Source organism: Tyto alba, unplaced genomic scaffold (assembly GCF_018691265.1).
Source record: "Tyto alba isolate M040663 unplaced genomic scaffold, T.alba_DEE_v4.0 Super-Scaffold_7, whole genome shotgun sequence".
Classification (NCBI taxonomy): domain Eukaryota; kingdom Metazoa; phylum Chordata; class Aves; order Strigiformes; family Tytonidae; genus Tyto; species Tyto alba.
In genome coordinates, this window is record NW_024881328.1 from 6,229,482 (window position 1) to 6,255,216 (window position 25,735).

At 36.3% G+C, this 25,735-nt stretch overlaps 1 protein-coding gene across 1 annotated transcript in view; it reads left to right on the forward strand.

The window, feature by feature from the left end:
* The window catches only part of LRP1B (LDL receptor related protein 1B), a 754,159-nt gene that overhangs the window by 403,324 nt on the left and 325,100 nt on the right, over positions 1-25,735 (forward strand). Inside the window, exon 6 of the mRNA XM_042808487.1 lies at positions 8,010-8,172. Coding sequence (XP_042664421.1) covers positions 8,010-8,172 — 163 coding nt within the window. The remainder of the gene's footprint in view (positions 1-8,009; positions 8,173-25,735) is intronic.

The following is a 25,735-nucleotide window of genomic DNA, read 5'->3' on the forward strand; positions in this document are numbered from 1 at the left end:
TCAGCAGATTTATAAGAAGCTTTTGAATGTGCAGTAAAAAAAAAAAAAAAAAGCAGCTGTTATAGCTATGTACCTCTATAAATCTGTCTTTATTGTTCAGCATGTATGCAGGCTACTGGGACCCCATTACAAGTTTACAATCACTGGGCAATGTGTTTGAAACTCAGTAACACAGAAATTAGAAACATTATGGTTTTCAACTATTCTTACTTGTTGCTGACATGAGATTGATGGTCAGAAAATTCACGCCTTATAAAAATCTAAACACTCAGGATTAAAAGATAAGGCCGTTCATAAGGCCCTTATTTCATTGTTTCACACACTTCCTTAGTCGTTTAATCTGTTGGCGTCACAGCCAACTCTGTGACTCAAGACATAGTAATAGAATATTTCACTCACTTTACTCATTCCAGAAACTTCATGCACTGTGTAGTAAAATCATTCTATAACACGAGTAAAAGAAGAACTATGCTAAAAAATTTAGGAGCAGATTTTGCTACACTGCTTTAGAATTCCTGGCAAAGGCACAGACCTAGGCATACCTGGGGTCCGCTATCATCACATTTCCTGTGAATGCTCTGTAAACAGAAGGATTTGTTAGAAGAGGAAGATGTGATTTTTTTGTTGTTATTGTTCTGTAGATCCCAGGGCTCCCAATGGGAGGAAGAAGGTTATCGTTAAACCCATATTTCTCTCTCAGTACCTGCTCAATCTTCCACCTCAGCCAAGGTACTGAGCCTGTCTGTCTTAATAACACGCAGTTGCCCGACTGCCATCTGTATAACATGCCTCATAGAGGCCCAAGGATGTGAGCCATAAAAAACCTGAAAATGCCTGGCTTTAGTAGAAATACAAGTGTACAACACTGTTGCAAGGCAAGGTGTAGGTAGAACAGGGCTATCAGGTGGGATAAGGTTGTATTTTGAGCTGAGCAGCAAACTTCCATGGCTATCTGCTGTACGGCTTAAGGGGCCCCAAAACTGGCTGCTGTGACCATATCTTGTCATCGTCTCTCTAGTTCATAGATGTGGGGACTGACAGGGATTTTGTAAGCCAGGCTGTGTCACAGTCCTCATGGAGTCATTTGAAAGGTATGGAACTCCTAATTTCTCTAAATCCTGTGAAGTTCTCTTCTTGATAAGTGGGCTGCATCCTGTAGAAGGGTAAAAGTCTGATTTTAAACAGAAAGAGAAATGCCCATATGGAATAAATGCCTAAATGTGTTCTCTTCTGTACCTGGGTGGAAGTTGAATGCTTGAATCTCTGAGTGACTGAATAGACCACATCTCTAAGAGACTATGTGGCTTCATGAGCTATCAGGATGCTTTCATTAAGTATTCATAATATTTAGATTAGACTCATATTTTTGAAAACTCTTCAGCTTGGGGAAACTGCTACTGTTGAAGCGTTCACATTTATTGGTTTTTAAAGCAGTATCTTCTAATATCCTGTAGGGTTGGAAGAATACCAACTCTATTTTCAACAGTAACCCAATTTATTGAAATTTAAATTATGTTACTCAGCAAACAAGAGGTAAGGCTTTCTTTTCTTTTGAGGAACTTGAAGTCTGGATGCTTTAACGTGCTTATTTAAATTTAGTATGCTTTAGGTTTTGCATTATACTCTTTACAAACAGTACCTGAGAAGGCTGATTTAATTCAAAGGAATTAGATATTTGAAGATAAGTCATTTGAAAAAGATAGGTGGATATTTTTCACTTGATTTTTCATTTTTAAACATATACAATAATCACCCAGGACATGGTTGTTAAAAGTTTAGACACCAGTGTGTCTAACTTATTGAATGGTGGCATTTTTAATAAAAATCATATTTTGTAAATGGCATTGCAGACATAATGATGGGAAATTGCTGTCGGTAAAAGGGGCACAGAAAAATCTATGCCACCTTAACTTTCCCAAGCCAGAGTGTCAGTATAAGGTTGTGTGGGCTGCTAATTAGGAATATTACTTTCAGAAGAGAGGCACAGCAAAGGCAGTGCTTCTGCAAGATTTCACAGCCTGTCATTTATGCATGTTTTAACTACTGTTTACCTGGTCTCACCATTGGTGGCTATTTTAGAAAAAGAAAGGCTTGCTGCTGTTTGTCTTGTCTTTTTACACAGATGGAGGCAAAAAGAACCCTTGTCTTCTTACTCAGGTGGAGGAAAAAAGCCTATCCCCAAGTTGCTCGCTACTGTTCTTTGGACTAAAATTTGTTTTTTTCTCTATCAATATATAATTTTATCACCTTTTTTTGCTAAATAGCAAATTAAACTAAGCGAGTGTGACCAGGCTTGGCACTTTCATTATTTGTCTACTTTACACGGTTCAGAAAGCCTCACCTGCTAAAATCTCAGCTTTCAGTCAAAAAATTGGAGCAGCTTTCTAGTTGTGAAGAAATAAAATGCGTATAGGTGGAAAAAAATACACCCTGAAGATTGAGAAGACATAGGGAAAGACAAAATGACTCAAATATATTGTCCCATTTTAACTTATTTTTTATGTTATCACCTTTTTCATGGTTTTGGCTTCCAGATTAATCGTGGGTTTTTACCTTTGCATCTGTCACACCTCTTTTGACTCTGCCAGAAGTGGGAGATGCTTCCTTAGTCAAAACACAGTGAAACAAACTTACTTACTCTGGGATGGTTTATGAAAGAAGCCCAGGAGGCAAGCAGTTCTGACATAAGTAACAGGTTGTAGAATAAGCGGGTGTGAACACACCTAGGAGATCTGCAGATCTCTTGTCCTGGCCTTTGGGGGACGGGGGACCAGAAGGTGACTCTTCCTGGCACGAGGCTCTTGAGCAGTACCGCCCGTGCACTCCTATATTGCACCACCGTCGGGGACTATAGTGACATCTTCCATGTGTTAGGATGCTCGTTACAGAAATGTTAAGCTCCTGAAAGTTTTATTACAGCGATCCTCCCTTGCTTCTCCGAGGCGTTTATTCCCCTAGCATATGGCCAACCGTCCAAACAACTGTTGCACAATCCTCAAAACCGTGATTGTATAATAGAATAAATTAAACAAGTGACTCTTAGCAGAGCTGACTACCTGTGACAGTGCTCAGCTGCTCTCTGCAAAGTGGAAAGATTTCTATAAAATAAACGCCTGATGTTTTGGTGCAGTAAGAGTAGCACTTCCCTCCCCGCAACTGTGGTTTCGAGGCTGTGTTCATGAGGAGTACATGCCCAGCCAGGCTCTTTTATTGAAGATACAACCGCCAGTTTTAAACCACTTCCACCACTCTGATCTCCCCCACGCAAGCCCAGAATGCAGCATGAAATTCCTGTGTGGATGTTTGGATGTTACATTCATTCAGAAGACATGGATATAGGTTATGGAAGAAAAAGTTGTACTGGGTATTTTTTAGCTTTTTAGATAAATCAGAATAATTCTTCCTTTAAGATCAACTTTTGAAAAAAAAAAACAACCATTTTGTGACAAAAATAACAATTATTTTTGAGCGTTTTCAAATATGTACATTAATTCTTGTCAAATGCAAGCAAGAAATCAATACTATAATTGCTATTTGTAAACATATGTATATGAAAAAAGGTCCAAAACCATGCCCAAAGAGAATGAACAAATCGTAGTTCTAATTTCCCAAAGTAAACATCAATTAAATTGTTGCACTTTGAGTCTTGAGTAGATTTTCAAATTCCTTTGGGCAGTCCTCATTGCAGCCATGTTGAGAGCAAGAACAATTTTAAGTATATAAGGCAATAGAAGCTAAATTCTTTCCCTTAAAATAGAGAGATTGTCTATCACTTTCATTATTAACCAGAAGCATATGGAGAGTGCATTTAATTTTAATTATATTTCATCCAAAATCATCCCTCAGTTCACTCAGAAGTTTCTAAAAAGAGTCCAACCCCTATGAGTTCCATCAAGTACTTTGCTTCGGTCATTTCTCACATTAAAAACAAGGGATGTTTTTACTAAAGTGTGTAAATGCAGAAAGCTTACTAATTTTTCTGTTTCTAGTCTTCCTTCAACATGTGGAGGAAATGAAATCTGTTAACGTAATACTGATTTTAATAGTCAGTATGTGTGCTGAATCCTCAATTACAATAGTAGCATAAATACAAGAATATGATCCTGCTTTTCAGTCTTTTGTTAATTGAAATCTTCTTGTGCAACTCTTGATTTGAAATTGAAATAAATGTAGTAATGCATACGGTACAAGATACATACTTGAAAATTAAAGTGGAAGAAGACAGTCATTCAGGGTGGCTCTGATTTTCATAAACTATATTTTAGCCATAAGACATATATTCCCAGTATACTTTGAAGATTTAGCCACCCTCATATAAAATTGCTATTTTCTCTAAAGGCATAATAATATTTGTGTGTTTAAAAAATAGAAAAAGTACATCTCTAGCCATACTTTTGCTAGTGCCCATGGTCTACATAATGTCATTAACTAGAGTTGAATTTAGACTATATGATGTCTTAACTATTCTTTATGAAGTCCTTAAGAGGAAATCCTAGTTTTTAGAAAGTAATAAAGGAAGGATGATCACATTTGGCAGAAATGCTCCAAGGAAACTTTTTATTAATATAGGAAAACCCCTCAAAAATATATACAAGATTGCTCAGAATAAATATGCGTTTCCAGGGGGAGACATTTCTTTTCAGAGACTTCTGAAACCATGTGAATGAAAGAAAAAAGGATTAATTACTTTAAACATGTGAGTGGACTAGACATCTGCACTTACTGGGTTTTAATATGAGTCCAGAAATAGGCATGAAATTAATTCAGTTACTTCTTGAGTACAAGAAGTTATATATATTTTAAAAGTCCCCAGTGCAACCAAACCCTTACCTCTGTGGTATTCGGTGCATTCAACTTGCGTGATAGATGGAGAGACATTCAAAGCAGCTTGATGCATAGCTGCTAGCAAAACCATAGAGATTAAAAGTTCAATTCCTAAAAACTGTTATCCGCTAGCTAGGCAGATTTTTCACGTAGAATGTAATTTTTGGGGGGACTGGACTTGGACAATTCTTTATAAACGTCTTCTCATGTGAGAAAGTGGATGTGTCCAATTCACTGCAGAGCTCATGGTACAAAGGAGACAAAACCCAAACCAGATGAGTGCTATCTACAGTACACAACGTGTTTTTAACTGACAAATGCAAACGCTGCTGTGTGGCGGATGGCCAGGTTAATTACTAGGTTATAGTGTTGTAAATCCCCAGAAAGTCTCTTTTTGAGAGAAGTGTTCTTTTTGCATAGTGAGAGATCCCCATTTCATGCAGTAGAGTTCTGAATAAGATGTGAATTAATGTGCCGCTTTTTCTGGAAACTGTGGTTAAGTCTGTAAGCATAGCATGCTTCCTAATGAAGAGCTTTACATGGAGTGCAGATGTAACGAGCCTGTCTCTCAAATAGCCTGTGCTGCTGTATCTCCTGCCCGTCCCAAAGACCTGCTGGGGAAGGGAACTCAGGTAAATAGATGTTAACAGCTCACAATGCTTTTTGAAGTCTTTGACACAAAGGTTATGGTGTGAAATTGCTTCTGGATGTCTCATTTTCCTGGACTGTTGAGCAACCTCAGTTTTAACTATTTGATGCAAGTGGTTGCCTAATATAGTCTCCAATTAATTATCCTTGTTTTCCCTATAAAAAAACGGTTTAGTGTGATTTCATGTGATATTTTAATGAATAACTAAGGAAAAAACAGAGCCAACATTTTATAAATGTGAGTATTGTTATGTTAATCGGTCTCATAATCTGTGTGTAACATGCCTTTCAGGCATATATCGTGTTTATGTAAAAATAAGTACTTTTCCCACAGGTTAAGAAGAGAACAGCATCCTCCTCCAGTGGGCTGCTACTTAAGCTTGTTCCTTTTCCACCGCTTCCCAATGTATAGCAAACTTCCAGATCTCTCACTGAAGGAATTTAATTATTCATTTCATTTCTACAAATACTTAAAATTTAATCCCTTTTGTAACTTTCATTGTTTATAAATAATATTTTCAGAAATGCTTCTCTTACATGGAAGCCTATGTTCAATTTTCAAAAGTCTCACTGAATCAGTGAGCCATAAACCTTTAATTCCATGAATCCTACTCCTGAAAATTGAAAGCAGACACATTGAAAATGCTTAATCCATTACTGATTTCCAGATAGATGGAGTTTTTCTAATATTTTTAAAAGCTTGACCTATATTTTGTTTGGACAAGGGAAAAAAATCCTTTTCCTCCCTGTTGTCTACACTGTATTAGTGCTTGCATATGCCTCATAGTGCATCTGACATTGGCCTCCTCTGGAGGTTGGATACTGGACTAAATGGAGCATTTCTTTATTCTGGCTCAGCAGATCTTTGTAATAGGAGCTATCAGAAGGGAAGAGGCATAATATTCACTTTGAATTAAAAGGAAAATGAATAGCGGAAGGGGAGAAATCTGAGACAGAAGAGACAGCAGTGAACTGTGTAATGGGATGGCTGAGATGGAATACAGCTGGTAGCTGTTCCTGATATTTGACTGAGTAAATCTTGTTTATGTTACCTGCACTTTGAAGGACAACACACGAGTCTCCGTATCTGTTTTAAGTATTGTGCAAATGCATGACCCATAAGCACTCAGTTAGTGTCAAAAACTTCTCGACCACAGTTTTTTTCGGAATCAAGTTTACTTTGTAATGCAGCAGGTATGTGATGGCAGCACCAGGTTCTTGTTGGAGTGTGGAAAAATTCAACTTCTGAAGGATGGTAGAAATACAGAAAACTGAAAGTAACAAAAAAAAAAGCTACTATGTGAAATGATATTTTATCACATATGGCTTCTCTCATCATGAACAAATTGCAACTCATGTTAGCGGGATTTTGAAACCACTGTAATATAATGCATATATATTTTAAAAATCATTAATATTTAACATTTAAAACATTTAATGGGAAATATTGTTATAGTAATTGAGTTATTCTTAATTTAGAAACAATTCTATCTTACAGGATATTATGAATACAGTACTTTCAGCAAGAATAGGAGCTAAAGAAATCTTAGTTAAGTAAAATTGATGAAGTTGTGTTCTTTAAACTTCTTTATACTTTTGCCTACTGTAAATGTAAGACTATGTATGGACAGGCAGGTTGACATAAAAAAAATTCAGGATTTAGAAGACATTTGCAAAAAGTGATTCCAGGATCCCACAAGAACTGAATGTTTTAAAACAGTTGTGTCAGGTAGTTGTGAAGCTACTTTAGTGTCCTGAGAAGAAGAACTCTTGATGTCATTGTTAAGTAACATCTCTATATAGGTATCATACAGACAGTTACTTTAAAGCTACTTATTGTGGCAGTTGAATGATAAATCTGGCAGCATCCAGGTTTCTCAGAACTACAAAAAAAATCGTAATTTAAATTGAAATTAATGCATGCACATGCATGTCTGCTACTACATACAGTGGTATTAGACATGCATATTTGCACACAGGTTCTTTGAACTTCTGTGAAGTATCTATTATCTGGTTTTAGTCCCCTTTAAACATAACTAATAAACTCTCATGAGCTTTATCCGTGTATCAATCCCACGGTGTAACAGACGTCCTAGCACACTAACTTCAGAACTGGTGTGGCCTCAGAGGCTGCCTTGCCCCTGCCATCTGCTACCGCCAGCGTTTCTGACCCCTGTTTCGCAGACACACCATCATTTAGTGATGTTGCTTCTGAACATTCCGTAAAAAAATTCACAATGACAGATACTTTACAACATTTAAAAGAACTGCAAACAAATGTGTATTTTTCACATCCTTGAAGTTGCAGTCGGACTTTTGTACTTAAAAGGGAAAAATTCTCTCCAACCAATATTTGTGTGTTGAGAATTAGATTCCTTATTATATACCATATAATACACTTAAAAAAAAGCTTGCAGTCTTTAACTGAGCAGAGCATCTGCTTGGTGAAGCACCTAGCAGTTCAGTTATTTGTATTACAGTTGCACTTCTGAGCTTTTTTTGTTTTTTGTTTTTGTTTTTATATTTTTTCCTGGCAGATGTACAGCAAGTAGCAATTGACTGGATCACCGGAAATTTTTACTTTGTGGATCACGTCAGTGACAGGATCTTTGTTTGCAACCATAACGGATCAGTGTGCATTACCCTCATCGAGCTGGATCTTAATAACCCTAAGGCCATAGCTGTTGATCCAACATCAGGGTAAGATTATTTATCTGCATTAAGATTTATTTTATAAGATGTGTGCTTGTCTGTGCGTATAGTACATCTGTTTCATCCAGGTGTTTAAAAACTATTTTCTTCATTGCTGTATCGAGTTACTTGCATAGCTGCTAGAACAAAACAGAAACTTGTAGTGAACTTGTAGCAAGTAGTTGACTATATTAATTGCAACGTGTGCCTTGTAACTTCTCCAAATGGAATCAAAAATGAAAAAACAATTTTATCTCTGCTTATCATAATATTTTCTTTTTCATCTGTTTTTCTGTAAATTATGTCTCTAACCAGCGTATATGGAAAAGGAACTTTTGAGGGTTTTTTATACTGTATCCCCTCAGTTGCAGGAATATTCGAGATGGCCTTAACAAATTTAATTACATAAAAAATGTTGAAGAATTTTTACTCTGCTTTAGAGGGTCAGCTATAAGAGTAAAATTACACTGTATTTATTTGCTTTTTCTCTTCCATAGATACATTCAGTGTCAGTTGGGAATAAAGCCTTGCTTAAAACACAGGGTACTAAAAGTCTTTCATTCTATAACAGCCACCAGCTGGGAAAAGTTTTCAAGCGAATTATCAAGTAAAAGCATAACTAACTAGGAATAAGATCAAGTTAATTTAAAAACTAAATTTTGGTGAGGATTTTAGAACAGGGATTTTAACTTGGTTTTATTAGTCCGTAAGTAGTTTAGACTGAAATACCTGGTGGAATATGTTCTAAACTGCCATAAGCCCCTTCTCAATAAATACAAAAATATTTACTGTAGAACAGCTTGTCATCCATATGTGGACTTTTGTCACTCTTTATTTAAAGCCTGATTGAATATTAAGATGCATTATGACAATGACTTTAATTCTGACAATAACAGCTTGCATGTAAAGTTTACAAAGAAGTTTTATAATGTAATTCTTGAATATAGCTGTATTTCTATCTGCAGCAGATGGTAAGCCTGACTTGATCTGACTGCAGAGTTGTTTTAAAAGAAAAATAAAAATTCATGTATAAATTGATTTTCTACAAGTTCTGATCTGAAAGAACTTGGAGCTTTCAAATTTGCCAACAACAGCCTTTTTTCTATGTGTTTGCTTGTATATTCTTTGCTGGATTTACTAGATGAATTCAAAGCTTGTCATTAGCTAATCTAATCTGTTGGGGATGTAAGGATTGTACCCAACCCTTTGATTCTGTGAGGAGGGGTGGAATGGAAAAAGAGACTGCTTTCCCTTCCTTTGTTATTTGCTAACGATAAACCATTCTTATTCAGAAAGTTGCCTTTTTCAGTGCCATATACACAAGTAATAATATCTGTTTTAGTACAGATATAAGTGCTGGCCTGTAGGAAAGACCAGAAGTGATTATGGTATTTCACAGTGTGATTCTTCATGTAGCAATACAAAGTTATTTCACGATGGAAACACCGGATGGAAAATTTTCACAGAATACATGCTTTGCATGTCAGCAGTTATTTCTTTACTGGTTTAATTGGCAGTTTTATTAATTATCTAACATGTTATTCTGTTAATTGGATATCTAACATACATTTTAACTGATAAGCCCCGACTTATGAGTTTTGCTTATTTTTGACTGGGTTTTGGTACAGAGTGTAAACAGATTATCAATAAGCATTCTGGCTACTTAAAAATGTTTTGTTCCTCTTTTTTTGGACTTCTGTTCTCTTTCATGCCGATAACAGTTGAAACATATTTCTGTGAAATATTATCATGATATTGCTGTCTACATAACTTGCTGGTTTTATTTTATTCAAAGAATCGCAGAAACATCCATACTAAAAAAATGTTGCAAATTGAGCACTGAGTTGCATAAAAGTGTGTGTGCGATAGCTTCTTAAGACAGTTAAATTTATACACTGTAAGCATGTGCTTAGAAATAACTTATTTATTTATTTATTTATTTATTTATTTATTTATTTATTTATTTATTTATTTATTTATTTAAGTATGATGCCCAGGCTGGTTTTATCTCCTGGAAGAATTACATATTCAGGTATTAAATGTAATTACATTATAAGGTATTTGCTCCTGTAACATGTGCTGCTCTCATGGTACGTTCATTGGCCCCAGTGTTCTCCTACAAGCTGAAGGTACACTCGCCCAGAGAAGAGCATTTCCCATGCAAAGGCATTCAGAGCTTGTTCACAAGCCTTTATATCTATGATCAACTTCCTGCAGGAGCACAGGGTCAGGCCCTGCTATTCTTATATGTTCACGTTTGTGCTGTTATGGGTTTAGTTGTTTAGTGAACCAGAAATTTAGTATTTATCAATAAAACAACTAAAGCACCAGTAGAAAATGTCTTAATTCAAAATTCTTCCCCTCGCTGCACTCAAGAGTATATTTTGAGTGTGATTAATTTTACATCTCTGTGCCTGTGAGTTTTCTTAGATATTTAGTGGTGATGGTTTTATATATTATTTCATTAGTTTAAAATGGAACTTGAGCTACTAAGCATATTTCATATCATACAGTGAATGAAAGAACTTCAGTTTTTCTTCTAAAACTGAACTATAATTTGAGCGAATAAAGATTCTGCTGCTCAAAAAGCTCGTGAACAAGCAAGTTGGTTATGTATCTAATCTAAGCATGTCACTTTGGTTTAGGATTTCAGCACTTTCGTCAATCTGAACTCTGTTTCATTTTTTGGTTATTCCAGACTATATCTAATGGATGCCCACCTGAGAATTTCCCCTTGCCTCAAACAATGAACTATTAATTTATACAGTTAGAATTTTTGCAGTGCTAATACTCATCTGTTACGTCAACTGATTTTCAGTTAAGAGTAGCACAGTGTGAGCATCGGCCCTGTGTTAGGGAGGCCAATACCAGAGGGAATGGCTATGTCTGCACTGATGACTGCAAGCACTCGAGTCCAGACTTGTCAGTGAAACAGGTATTGAAGAAAAAGCTAGAAAAATGCTAATAGGAAGTAAAATGGCAATCAGAAACAGAGAAGCAGAATAAATTGTTTTGCAATAATATATTATCTATCAAATGCCTTTGAAGTAAGATGTTTGGCTCCGTATGTCTGCAGTTCATAGTTTTGATAAATTTTAATATGGGACTTTTCTTATTCAGTGGTCCAGAAACAGAAGCTATTTCTTTTACTGGCCCCTGCAACTGGTGTAAAATTGATGACGGTGCTGATGACTGTCACATGAAACAAATATGAGCTGAGTTAGAATGATTTTATCTCTAGCTAAGGTCTTCAGTGTAGGTCTGCTGTACCCATGGGAAATAGCTTTTTAAAGGATTCCAGCTAGTTTGGCAATCAGCATGCATATTCATGAGTCTTTGATCACCATACATATATGATAGGGAAGGTAATACATTTAAAACTCACAAGAGGATAGATCAGGTTTCGGTTCTCTTACAGCTCTGCAACAAACCAGCTAAATGTCCATAGACAAAGCATTTCATTTTTTTTATGACTGTGCATCCCCTTGTATTTAATAGGGAGCATAAAATGCATGTTGTTTAAGTTATCTAGTATTTGGATGCATTCAGGAACATTAGGAATTAATACTGTAGAATGCATTGCTGACTGTGTACATCTACATATTTGTACTATAAATACATATACTTAATTACATCTAGTGTTCAAGGTAAATTGTTGCCTTCCACTGCACCACAATGGCAACAGAGAATGTATAGCAACATTTTAAAAAGAAAAATACATTGGAATAGGGATAGACTGCAGTTCCCTCCCAACAGGAGCACTTGAAATGTTCAGTGCTGATGGTACTTCTTAGACATCTACCATACGTGGAATAATAGAAATATCAGTGGCATAATTTCGCCTCCAACCCATTTTTTGGTTTCTTTGGGATAGCCAGAAAATGGGGAAAGGCAGGAATAGCAGATGGGTCTGCTGGCTCAGGCCACTTCTGCTTCCAGAAATGTACAACTTGTAGTGATGGCTCTGATGCTATTTGGGATGCCGATTATAATTTTCTTCTATATTTCCTGGGCTTAAGGAAGATGATGAATTTTAAGGAGAGCGTTTAAAACACAGAGGATATTGATCTAGCACCCACTTACCAAACTGTTCCAAACATAAGGAGATGTGTAGAGAAAGGGCACTCAGGGTGAGACTACAAAGAGGATGTGCAGAGCAAAGCTGGCGTGTGGGAGGATGCACAGAGCAGGGTGTAGAGAAGTACTGGGAGTGAGGAAATGGGTTAGACCTCCTACATGGATCACTGTAATGGCGAGACGTGCTGGAGGGGGAGAAGAGGAGGAGGGAGAGAAGAATTGGAGAGGGTGCCCAATTAGAGTCTGAAGTCATTGAAACTTATAAAAGTTGTATTAGTAAAGATGTGGAGAAAAGACTTGCTGCTAAAGAGATTTCTAAAGGGAGAAAGCTCACACTGTAATACTGCAACAGTGTGTCATGTAAATATTTGAATAAATATTTTAATCAGCTTTTCATTCTGCTATGTTGTAGAAATAAAAAAAAAAAAAACAAACCACAGTTCTGCTTATTTCTTTCACACAACATTTGTAAATGCATACAGGAAGAGATTGTGATATGGTGATGTTAGAAGAACAACCTCTATTAATGTGCTATGCTGTTATGTAATATTTCTTGGTAATATTAATTAGTCTGGGTAAAAAAAAAAAACAAAAACAAAAACAAAAACAATTGCACAACGACAACAGCAAAAATTATTCTGTTGCATTTTAGGACTGTAATAGCAATCAGCTGATACCTTTCTGGTCCACAAAGGTAAACAAGGAAGAATTGATAGCTTAAGTTTTCTCCTTCCCATCTCAGAAATTCATTTTGGGGGGAAAAAAAAAAAATATATTATTCTATTAACTTCCTCTTCAGTTCTAAGGATTCTAAGCACAGATTTTTCTGTGGCTAAAATCAAAGCCACAGTATGAAAATAATAATAATAATAATTAAAAATACATAATGATATTTTTGAAACACAGTAGGGAAATTTCCCTCAGTCTAAAATTGCAGAAAATAGGAGAAAGAAAGGGGTAAGATGACATTTTGAAATGCAGCCCTCTGTATAAGAACGGAGTTGAGCAGCATCTTTAAAATACATATTTGAGAGATCTAGAAAAATCATAAGAAACTTGTTTCTGCCTTTTAAAGCTTTTCTTTTTACTTGTAAATTTATTCTACTTCTGAAATAATTCTGGTAGATGTAAGAGGAAGATGTTAGAGGCTGGTCATTTGAACCCTGTTATTGTCCAGACTGATTAGCTACTGTTGCATATGTTCTTACTCAAGCTGTGCATGATTATCCTCCCGGGATGTTTGCATTTATTGAACAGATCGAAATGTAATATAAGGTCCACTGAGCAGTTCACACTAAAAAGCCAAGGGAATAGGGAAGGTTTTACACATCATTGAATCAAAAGTTTTCCTTGCTAGAAAGCTATGCAGAGGAGATAGTGCCTGGGGTATGGAAAAGCCAGCCCAGAGGATGGAAAACAACCCTTATGAGATCAAAGTGATTTTCTTGTCTTTTTTTTTTTTTTTTTTTTTTTTTTCCTGTGAAGATATAAATCAATTGAGTTTGGGGCTGACAATTCAACCTGCTTGGCAGCATGGGAAGACTTGTAAGACAGTAAGAGCTGTCCTACTTGGTGGGATCTTAGAAAAAAGCTAAGAGAAACTTTTGCATGGGTGAAGTCTTTGATGGAGCATCTGACTAGACAGAGCCTGAGGCCAACCCTGAAAACGTGTATTATGAAACCCTTGGTAGCCAGAAAAGAGCAAGTCAGATGATGAGGAGCTGGAGAGAGACCTTTCTGAATCAAATTTACTGAAAGTAATTTCATTTTTCTTCTTTTCTGTACCTATATCTTACAAAAAAACAAACAAACAAAAACAAACAAACAAAAAAAACCACAAACCCCAAATCATAAATGCAGTGTCTTTTAGACACAGTGAAGAGAGTTTGCATTTACCTTCTATTTGCCTTAAGAATGATATAAGATAAATGGATGGGTAACAAAACACACTTGCAGAGTAAAGCGGGGTCCTGGGCTGCTTCAGGAGGCATTTTGGCTTCCCCAGGGATCCCCCTCGCCGTTCAGAGGGTGCAAGAGTGGGTGCTGCTCTGGGACCCGGTGCGGAGGAGAGATGGGTGGGTGGCACTGCCGGCGCTTCGGCATGTAGCCATGAGCTGAGCTGGGGACTTCAAGATTTTGGACCTTGGTTAGAGTATGAAAAGTATCTTTATTTTAAAGCCCTATTTTTTTTTATTTTTTTTTTTTACTTTTTTTTTTCTTTATTTTTTTTTTTTTTAATAGAAATTATTTGATTTGAAGAGTTTCTCCCATTTTGCCTGGCTAATTGCCCAGGCTCCCCATGTTCTGGCTGCCAGAGGCATGGCCTTTTGCTTCACACCTGTTCCTAGACAGTGGCTGGAGACGGCACGATGCCCGAGGGGTTGCTCGGGTAGGCAGAGAGAAAGCAAAAAGTCTTTGCTGTGACCTGGCAGAACGCCCTGACAGTGCGATAAATGGCAATTGGAGTTTGAGTGATTTCTCGAACAAGGGAAAGGGAAAGTCAAGGTATTTGTTATCAATGAGGGGATCAAGTTTCTTACCGAGGAGGAAGAGAGCAGGAATGCAAAACACAGGGGAGGTCAAACCTGTATATGTTTTTCTTTATTTGCTTCATTGTTATTTAGACAGGGAGCCTTTCAGGATAAAAATAAAACATCTACACTTGCTGTCTGCTGCCTTTTTTATTCTCTTTTTACTGTCCTGTCTCTCAGCTTTTTATAGCAACCACAGGCTTGGGAGAGATCTCTGAGTCTTAAAACTTTTTTTTTTTTTTTTTCCCTCTCAGCTTTCTGACCATTTTCTGCTGATCAAAGAAGAGTGTTATAATCATTAAAGCTCACTGTTAAACAGGAAAATCATTAGTATTTTAATAACATGCCATTATTAAAAGAGCTCAGTTCCATTTCTTGTCACAAAGCAGTTTCAAAGAGCTGTAAGATACATATGACACACACTAACATCTAGAAAGTTTTAAAGGTGACCTGAAAAAGAATCTTCTTAATTAAAAAAAAAAAAAAAAACACAAAAAAACCCCAAAATTTTGTAATAACTAATCATAATATGAAAGTTTTCATTAAGAATTCATATTCTGTTGCTCATCCTCCCTCTCCACAACCTGTTTCAGGCTGTGAACAGTGGAAACAGTATAATAGCGGAGCCAGAAGAAGTGAGAGGAGAAGATACTTAATCAGACTAAAAAATTACTTTGAAATTATAGTTACCTTTGTTGTCATCTATTTATCTCAAATGCTTGCTAAGCATTTCGGAAAACAGATTTTTTTTTTTGTCCCATCTCAAGGTTTCAGATTTTTTTCAGTTCTGTGCTATTCCATCTTCTAACTTTAATTGTTGCTAACTAAACTGAGCCATAAAGCTCTGTCACCTTTACATCCCACCCTGGACCTAATCTCCTTTGTTTCTTGTGCAGCAGTACAGACCTGCTCACTAGGACACCTTGCTGCCGCTGCTACTCTTAATAATGAAAAGGAACTAGGGATATCTTCATCTGCTCTTTTCCCAATATAACATGGTAGGAGTTTACATGGTTGTGTGAAAAGAAAATGGAAGAAATAATGTTTTTTCTTCAATAAACTAAAAAAAAAAAAAAAAAAAAAAAACAACAACCTGATTTATGAATGTAGGAAGATGAACTTGTATAAAAAAGTCAGCTAATACAGCTGAAAAGTATTCACAGTCACTGACAAAACTGAAGGCATCAAAATACCAAGCACATTACATAACTGCATTAAAAGGGAACTCATTAACAACATCAGGTTTTAGATTTTGATCAAAATTACTATAATCAAGACAATAAAAACATAATAAGCTTGAAAGGTTTGATACGTGCTGTTTTTAAGGGATTATGTGAGAGCATTTTCTATTGTGCATACCTTTTTATTAATGAATTATCACTGAAATTAATAATTGATGACTCCATTTAATATCCAATCTTTTGTATATACTGTAAGATGCACTATACTCAGTGCCCAAAATGAGTTACATTCAAAGAAAAAAATATGTGCCAATAGCAAGGATAATCTGTGGGTGACAATATATTTTTCCAGTGATCATAAAACTTTGTGAAAGAGTTGGCAAAGTAAACACCAGCAGCATTATTAGAATGGCTTACTCTTGTTCTGAGCAATGGCATTCTCTAATAATCAGTGCCACTGTATGGAGAATAAAAAGCAAACTAGTGTAATACTGGTGAAACATCTGTTGCAACATGAATTCAAGAAAGCTTTTTTCTTATGCAACATGTGGCCGGTAATGGATTTCATAGCTGTGTTGCTACTAGTAGGAACAGTATTTGAGTATTGTTAATAATTATGGAAGAAATTCAGTGGGAATACAAAAACATTGATGAAATCACAAAATAGCTATAGTTTGTAAAAAATATTTAGAAAAATAAAATAGCTTGTAAGTCAGTAAAGCTTCCTTCATTTATCAAAAGTTGCCTTTCAGCTAGTTGATCCAGAGGACCTTGAATGCAGCATCACACCTCTCTCACTCGGCTCAGGTTCTCCTGAGCTCACCTGAAGAACTCAGCTGTCATCTGACTACAGCATCCTCATTACCCAAACCTGCTTTTTTATGTGGTGCCCCTGGTGCTTTTGGTTACCAGCCATTTGAACTGTCTCAACAAAATAGGTTGAACACATGAACAGCAACAACACTAATGAAACTCCATGAGTTTGATTGCTTGGGGCAATTCACAGCCAATGCAACACATGTTCTCTCACTTTTTTTTTAAATAATTAGTGTAGTTACTCTTATGCCTGTTCCTCAGATCTTTGTCCTTCAGCCCCTAGTTAATTAAGCTTCAGTTCAAAATGCTCATCTTTTACTGAAATGACTATGAGTGTATGAATTAGAGTTTGTTATTTGTGAAGAAGATAGAAAATAGGCATGTTATTCTGCCTAGTATGGAAGTCTTGAAGTACTTTTTTTTTTTTTTTTTTTTCTTAATAACTGAAATGTCCAGGCAAAAGCTACATGTTTTAAATCACCCTATCAATGATTTTCTTCAAGATGAAAGCAATTAAGCTAGAGAGAATTGAGGCCACTTTGTTTCTGAGCAAGAATATAAATGGGAGTTTAGGGCTCTATAATGCATGTACATTATGTTCATGTCCATCTGAATTCTTCTTTTATATTTTTTTATTACCTGATTTTCTTATTATCTAACCAGCTTCTGTAAGGTCATTTATGTTGAAGACAGATTCTGATATGAATTAGATCACTGCATGAGTGGAAGCACAGAAAAATATCTGTTAAAATGACTTTTTAGGACCCATCTTTTTTAAGTTGTACTTGTGTTATTGTGGACTTAAAGAGTGCCTGTGTGTGTGTGTATGTATATTTAGAAAGAGAGAAATAGACTTTAAGGTTTTTTCTGTAAAATGAAAAAAATGAAATTAAGCCAAAAAGTTCATCTGCTTCACACAAATACTATATTATGTTATAAAGTTCCCCAAATCTTTTTTCAAGTGATGAGCACACATTTCTTCTGTTGTTTTTACACCAGTCTTTGTGTTGTAGCACTACAAAATTGTGTAAACAGGTTTTCTAATAAGCTATTGTCATGCCATTCATTTCCTTCCCCATTCACAATAAATCACCATCGGTATATATGCAAGGTTTGAAGTATGAAAATGTTGGCATTACCCTTCTTCTGGATTAATCAGAAATGCTCAAACTTGCAAAAATTTCGAAACCCGTTCAGTTTATTCATCACCAGTATGATGATATCATTGTGATAGAAACTGCTGTTCTCTTGGGGCTGCTTACATGGACAGTTAGTTTTTCATACTGTTTTTTTCCAGAATTTGTTTTTTCTGAGATTTCTTGCATGTCAGTGTCCTCGTTGCTATAGTCAGCAGTGCGAGCGTGCCTTGCTGGAGCTCAGCTGAAAAGTGACCCCTTTTGGTGGAAGATACAGAAAATCCAGAGGAAATCTGGAGATAAGAAATGAAAGATGTAAAAAAAACATGGCCTGTGCAAAACCTGCAGGAACCATGGTAGTGTAATCTAGAAAGAGAAGGTTGAGAAAATTCATAACTGTTTTCTATAAAAGACCGATTAATTAAAAAAGGTGGTTTATTATTCTCCTTGTTAAAGAAAGGACAGGAAAATAATCATTGGTATTAGCAGATAGTTTGATAGACACAGGAAAAATTTACAAGGCTGAGGAGATGTTAGCATATGATCTATGTAAAAATTGTGGTCTCCATCATTAGGGATGCTTAGGACTATGTCTGCCTGGCAGGAATATTCTAGCTTTATGTTATCCTTCCTCAGTACAGGAGGCTGTATATGTGCATGTGTCTATAAGCCCATGATGTCAAGCAATGGGATACTAGAACAAATGTGAATAAATTTATTAATATTTCAGTGTTGCTCTTTAAAAAGTACTGCTGAAACATTACAAAAGAAACAATTTTCTTTGGTTTCCTCACTTGAAGGGATTGGAGAGATTTTAAGCAGAAAGGGTCAAAAATTAAATTTTATGCTTTTTTTTTTCTTTTCTTTTCTTTTAGAGGTGGTAGGATTTACTGCAAATTAAACTGAAAACTGGTTGTAGAAGGATTTTGATACCAAAATTAAAAATGTACACTGAACCATCTGCAAAATTTCCTGTCCACAAGCAGCATCCTTGCCTTTTAAGAATTGCCTTGATTTTAACAGAGACTGCAATTGAATTGTAAGTTTAAAAGTCATATTTATTTTTTCATCCATAAAGCAGTATGAGCAGCTTTCTCCTGTTGTGATTGAGAAGGCTAAATACTGCATTGGGTGGAAGGTTATGGACATTGTGGGTGATGAGACCTTTTCTTTAAACAAGAGTGCTTTCAAGTTACTGACAAAATTTCTCTTTCTTCTCTTTGATAAGTTATGTAGGTGTTAAATAAGTTGTCTTAAAGTTACCTATTGAAATACACAACTATGTCAACCCATGGTGGAAGGAGAATCAATTACTGCTTTACCATATTGAAAACTATAGGAAAATAACTGAAAGTAGGGGACCATTTGCTTTCTTTAGTTTGCAAAATGGATATGCTCTACTGCTAGAAACTTTTTTTTCACTTTCTTTGCTCAAGTTAGCTTGAGCTAGTTAACTCATTGTCAGAGATAAGATAACAAAACACACATGCGCACACATACACAATTTGGTCCAAGTTTGCAGTTGGCCTCAGGCTTAGTGTTTCTAAGCTACAGAATTTATGGGTTTGGACAGTGTCCAGACTGGCACTTCAAAACATGTGTACCTTGAATCAGTGGGTAATTAGCTCATTGACGGTGTGAACTTTTAGCACAGAGAAGTCTAGAAGAAAGCCATCAAGAAAAAAAGTGGTCTCATTGACTCTGCTTCAACTTGATTTAGATCATTTTTATTCATTAGGACTTGACAGCAAATCTACAAACCTCAAACCAAAATACTCAAATATTTAACAGATTTTAAAGGAGAACATTATATTAATAGCGGGATATTTGAAACTCATCACCTTTTTTACCTGCTGAAAAATAACCACTTACAATCTTACAGTTTGTAAATTTTACAAACATGCAATTTTGCTTATAGACTTCTTCGGACAGAAAAATTGTACAGCACCACCTCTTGGCTGATCTTATGCAGACAAATGATAATACATGGTACTTTCTGCTGGCACTGCTTATTTGTCTGAGCATAAGGAAAGGAGAATAATCAAACTGCTTTTCCAACAGGGATTACGCTGACTTCAGCAGAAAATCAGACCTCTAACCAAAATATTTAAATTGGAATAGGAATTGGTTGACTACACCAAGCCAAGCTCTTGTTTGTTTTCCTGAGTGTTTAACATAGTTTACTGATGTGAAAGAGTTACACCTTCTGAAAGTTCAAGGATTATTTTGTTTGGTTGTTTTTTTACATATTCATTTCTCTGTTAAATTACTGTTTTGTTATTTGTCATGTAGACAGTTGTCTGAATGTAGTCATATTTTAGTATATCATAATATGTTGTGCATGCAGCTCACATTTCAAAAAATTACATATATTCTAACATTTTTGAAAGTGAAACCTTTATATTGGCACTTAAATGCATGTTTAAACATTGAATATACTAGCAGCTTTATTTTGATAGATTCAAATGCCTACAGGTCATACCCAATTCAGTTAACAGCTGAGACTGTTCAGAGTTGTTTAAGTTAGGCTGCTTATGGAGTATGTGTGTCTTTGTGTGACGTACACATAAAATACACATGCACAGACATTCGTTTCCCTTTCCATAGCTGGTTTGCATATTTTAGACCATAGTGACTGTCAGGCTAAATGAAGCTTTCCTCATTTGTTATCTCAGTTTGGTAGAAAGGATATGAATGAGATGGGGATAGTGTGAAGAGTAAATATTTTTTCCTTGGGAAAGAAAACAGAATTGTACTTTGGATTTTTGTCCAAGATTTTAGGAGAGGATTCCGGTCTGTTGCTGGGGAATTATTTTAGCAAAATATTCTACAAGACACTGCTGCTTATGTATTTTACATTATTTGAGTAGCCAGCATGAGCCACCTGTGCCCTTGGTATGCAGAAGTTTTGACTGCATTCGACTCTGTGATTTGGAATAAGGTTTTGAAAATACAATGTCTCAGTGTCAAAGGCAAAATCAGGCTGTGCAGTATCAGGCTTAACATATTTTAAGTTGAGCAGCCATAATTAGTGGGTAGGTTTGAAATTCTGGATTTAAGTTCTATGGGGGATTACTTCATTTGAGCTCGGGAGGATTTTGTGAAGAAGAATTCGTTAATACATGGGAAGCAGTAGGAGACAGCGGTGCGAACATTGGTAAAGTGCCCGTTTGGAAATTAAGAGCTTTGTATTCAAAGCAGGGTTTGAACACAATACCTTTATGTCAAAGGGCAGAAGGCATCACATAATGTAAGAAAGCAATAGTCACTTTTCAGGGCATGAGGAAGGGTGTTTTGAAATAATAATAAGCATGGATGTCATGAAAGAATTTTGATTGGTCATATCATGGGATAATTTAAGGCAACACAGGAATTGTAATACCTGCTAACTTTTGAATGCCTAAATTTGCGCTTGTAACATTTTTGATGCAAGTTTTTATTTTGTTCTTACTTATCTCACAGTGCGAAGATAAGTTACACAAATCCGCACCTGCTCTACCTCTTCCTGTTTAAATGGAAAAAGAGTAAAGATTAGTTAGAGGTTGAGGGGTCACCTATTTGTCACCTTTTTTGAAGGCAGAATAAACTAGCCTGCAGCATTCCTCAAGGAAATTTTGTCTAAACGTTTCATAATATTCAGAGATTCCATGAACCTATACAGTCCTGACCCCTTACAACATAAGGTTATTGCTTTTAATTATGCTGTGAGCTTGCATTAAGAATAGTTTATTTCCCTAGTCTTTTAATGACTTTTTAGATATTTCAGGACAACTAACACATCTTCTTTTAATCTAGACTAAGAAAACTGACTTCTTGAAACATTTTTCAATATATTCCCTACAACCAGCACTTCCTTTGTCCAAACTTCTGATTATTTAGTAGCTGAGCTTTGTATAGTCTCCATTTGGTCTCCATTTTCCTAGGAAGCTAAGGGAAGTAGGAAAGTTTGTTTGTTTGATGTTGTAAACACTTCGGTATAATAGTTGTTATTTTTCTGGATTTTTTCCTTAGCACTGTGATATAACTGGCTTGGGGCTACATTCTGGGTTAGGTGTTACCTTGGTAAAAGTAATTTAGTCATTCCCACTTCCCTCTTCCTGTTACATTTCTCTGTTCTTACTTGTTCTTTCCACACCCTTCCAGCTCTCACTGCCTCAATTGGGGGAGGTCAACAGAGAGCAGTTTGTGTTGCCACACTCTAAACCAGACCTGTAAAATAATCCAAGATAAACACAACACAGTTTTAAAGTAGCGCTTAAACATGGTCACAGCAGGAAGTGACTTAGCAAAACAGCGTGGGTAGGCATCTACCAGAGAGGATGCTACAGGCTCAGTGTGAGGCTAACACCAACTCAAGCTATATCTGATGCTGTCAAGAGAAGACTAAGAGAACTGGGACCTTTATGTTTGCTTTGAGATCCTCCCACCCTTTAGATCCTTTCCTGAAGCCCTCTTGCTGAGCCAGCTGCCCCGTGTCTTGTAGATGATTCACTAATTGTTGAAAAGAGGATTGGGGATGGGGGAGGATTTTGCATAGGGGTGAGCCACTGGGTTGTTTCAGCTTCTGTGGAAATCAAAGTGGACATACAGCTCCTATACATCCTTGCTCAACTCTATCTTATTTCAGTTGGAACAGTGACATCTAATTCTCTTCTCCATATTGCTTGTCATTCCTTCCTTTTTGGTGCTGTTTTTCAAAGCAAGATGGGTTCTATATTCTGTTATCCATTATTCATTATTCTTAAAGATAGTTTTCTTCTGCCCAGCAGAACTTCAGAAAATTTTTTCTACAGTCTTTCCACTTCCATTTTTTTAAGTGACATTGGAAGGTACAGGGAGGCACAGCCGCCTGAGTGTGGGGAGTGTGAACTCCTGCTTGTCATCACCTTAATGTTACACTGCTTATAGGAGAGTGAAGTTGGCAGCAGTTGCCTATCAGCACGATAGCGTGTGAGCTGGCTTCTGACCCTTCTATAAAAAGGAAAAAAATAAGCACACTGCAATACTGTTTTTAGTAGGAGTAAAAATGCTGAGAGATACAATGCTAAAGCTTTCTGATGAGAGATTTATTACTGTAAATATCCACACACAAACCACAAGACTGGGTATGGATATTCATATCTTCCGTCTAATGTACTCCTCAGAGATATGGCTGTATGATCTATTTCCCTGTTGCCAGTTAGTAACAGGAAATATTACTTGACTAAATTCTGTTAATAGTTTTCAGAAACATTAGCTTCAGAAATATTTCCATTTAGTCTGTAGCTAGTTAATCAAGGCTATGTTCATCCGTCCATACAAGCTATAAAGTCCTGCAATGAACATCTAATTGTAATTAACATCATTGACCAGTTACGAGGCGTAAGCAGTAACATATCCACAAGTGAGTGCTCTGTGCTTGCTGACAATACAAGTTACACCAGACGGGGCCCTTGGTGCCCCCTGTGCCCCACGGCACTTGCTGTGCTCTCTATGTCAGACAGTGCTTTTGCTTTCTGTGAGATCATTATTACAAAATAGTTTTGTTTTGTTTTGTTTTGTTTTTTGTTGTTGTCCAAAGATACAACTAACTACATCGTCTTGAAGGCATCAGCTTTAACAGATGAAGGCAGCAGGTGATACTGCATAGGAAATGTTAATATTTTGATGTAAAGTTTTGCTTGTATTCTAAGACAGCAAGAATACAATTAAAAACAGCAACAAAGAGACTCTCTATTCACTGCAGGCACTCACAGGCAAGCGCCAGTCCTTTCTCACAATGTACTGCTCTTAGATATGGTCTTTTCTTCATTTCATTCTAAAAATAGGCACAATCATTAACATCAATTTAAATATGGAGTAAATACCTGTTTTGGTATTAGGTTTAAGACATATTGTTTAACCCTAATAAACTCATCAGTTAATAGTGTTGCAGGAGAGTGTAAGATCGGAAGCCAGGGGCTGAAGTACCACAGCTGTATTCAAGTCACTGATGTCAAGGCAGTGGTCTTGTGGGGCAAACATTGTCATGGAGACCACGAATTATGTCTTGTGGACAAAATAGTGTTGTGTTTTGCCTGCCTGAATTTATACATGTCAGTATGCATTCCGCTCCACTTTCGCAACAATATGTCTGACCTTTAGGCTCCTGCAAAGCAGAGCTCTGAATTCCACAAAGTTTAGGTACCCTTAGCACAAGCAAGGTCAAACTGGGATTTCAATAAGCTGACAGTTTTCTTTCTTTCTCGTTAGAGAAATGCAATACTGATGTGTGTATTGACACTTCTTTTCCTTTTGCCTCAGCTGGCTCCAACATCAGCTGGTTAAAAAATTGCACACAAACAAGTTTGGACATTTGCATTCAAGTAAACATATGTATAAAGGGGCTGGAGTACTGACTGTAATGCATAATAAGCTACATAAAGCAAACCAGAGAAACAGCTGCAGTCAAAATCTCCAGAAAATTCTGCTATCAGCTTCTGCAACCAATTGAGAACATTGCAGAATAAACGTTCCTGGATTTTAATGTTCCGAGTAGCACAACTAAACAAACACAACATGGATTATCCCCTAATATATTAAATGGCAAATGTTATCTTGCAGAAAGATAAATAAGTTTGGGTATCCCAGAAAGAAGGATTGGAATCTCAGGCAGAAATACAAACTTACTTGCTTACACATGCAGAAGATAGTACACCTCTGCAGCTGTTCAACATCTGTACCCTGAAGATAATGATATAAACACATGACAAACAACATGTAAATATCTGGCAGTTAATATATGTAGATTCATAAGTGAGGGGGGGAACAAATCTGAAATAAGTTACTGGAGCTGGACTATAGATATATGAAAGTATATAACTCTGAAAATTACTCCAAAAATATAAATGTGGTACAATCAAAGGAGTTTATTCTGAGTCAGTGCCTGATCGGTGGGTTCTACATTTGTCACACTGGCTTTTAAACAGTGATCTGAAGAAAATTTTGGATTGCGTCTGGTGGTCTGTAAAAGGTGAATGAGAAAAGCAAGCTTGCACATAGACTATTGTACCATACGTAGATGAGATTTCATAGGACAGCTGCCTTAGAGGTCCAGTTTTCCAGTGGAAGAAAAAAAATTGTGCCTACAAATAAAACCCTAAAGGTTTTATTATTAGCATCCTTCATAATAACACCCCCCACACTCAATTCTCTTTGTATTAGATCGCATTTTAATAATTCCTAGGCCTAGAACAGCATACAGTTTGATTGCAGTTTGTATAATTCCTTTCTATTTATCTTTCTCACATTTAAATGCACCTTAAATGCTCAACTGAATAAATACAATGCAGATTACCACTTAATACATTAAATGCCAAATACTATCTCGCCAAAAGCCAAATAAGCTATCTATTTCTGTTTTGGCTTACCTCCATATTCACGCATACTGGGGCTTAATGATGGGTACTTTATTCTATCATGTTATTTCTTTTCAGAGATGTTTCAGGGGAAAGGAGCCTATAATAAAGAAGTGAAATTCACAATTACGGAGTATTCTCTATGATCAAGTTTAAATGTATGGTTTTTAGGGTCTCTAGGCCATTGCTTCTTCAGTTTTGAAACATCACTTTGGAAAGATACAATTCCTTTCTGTTATCATGTGCTGTAGAAAAGGAAGTACAATTTAGTGGCTTAAAATGAGTACGGACAGATGTGAAAAAGACAAGATGAAATGCCAGGTTGTAGACAATGTAGTAAAAATAATCTGAGATCAGCCAAGCAGATACAAGTGAAAACGCAAAAGGAGCAAATTGTGTGAGATGGGACAACGGGATGTGAAGAGTGGAGAACATTATTTGGAGAAGAAAACAAG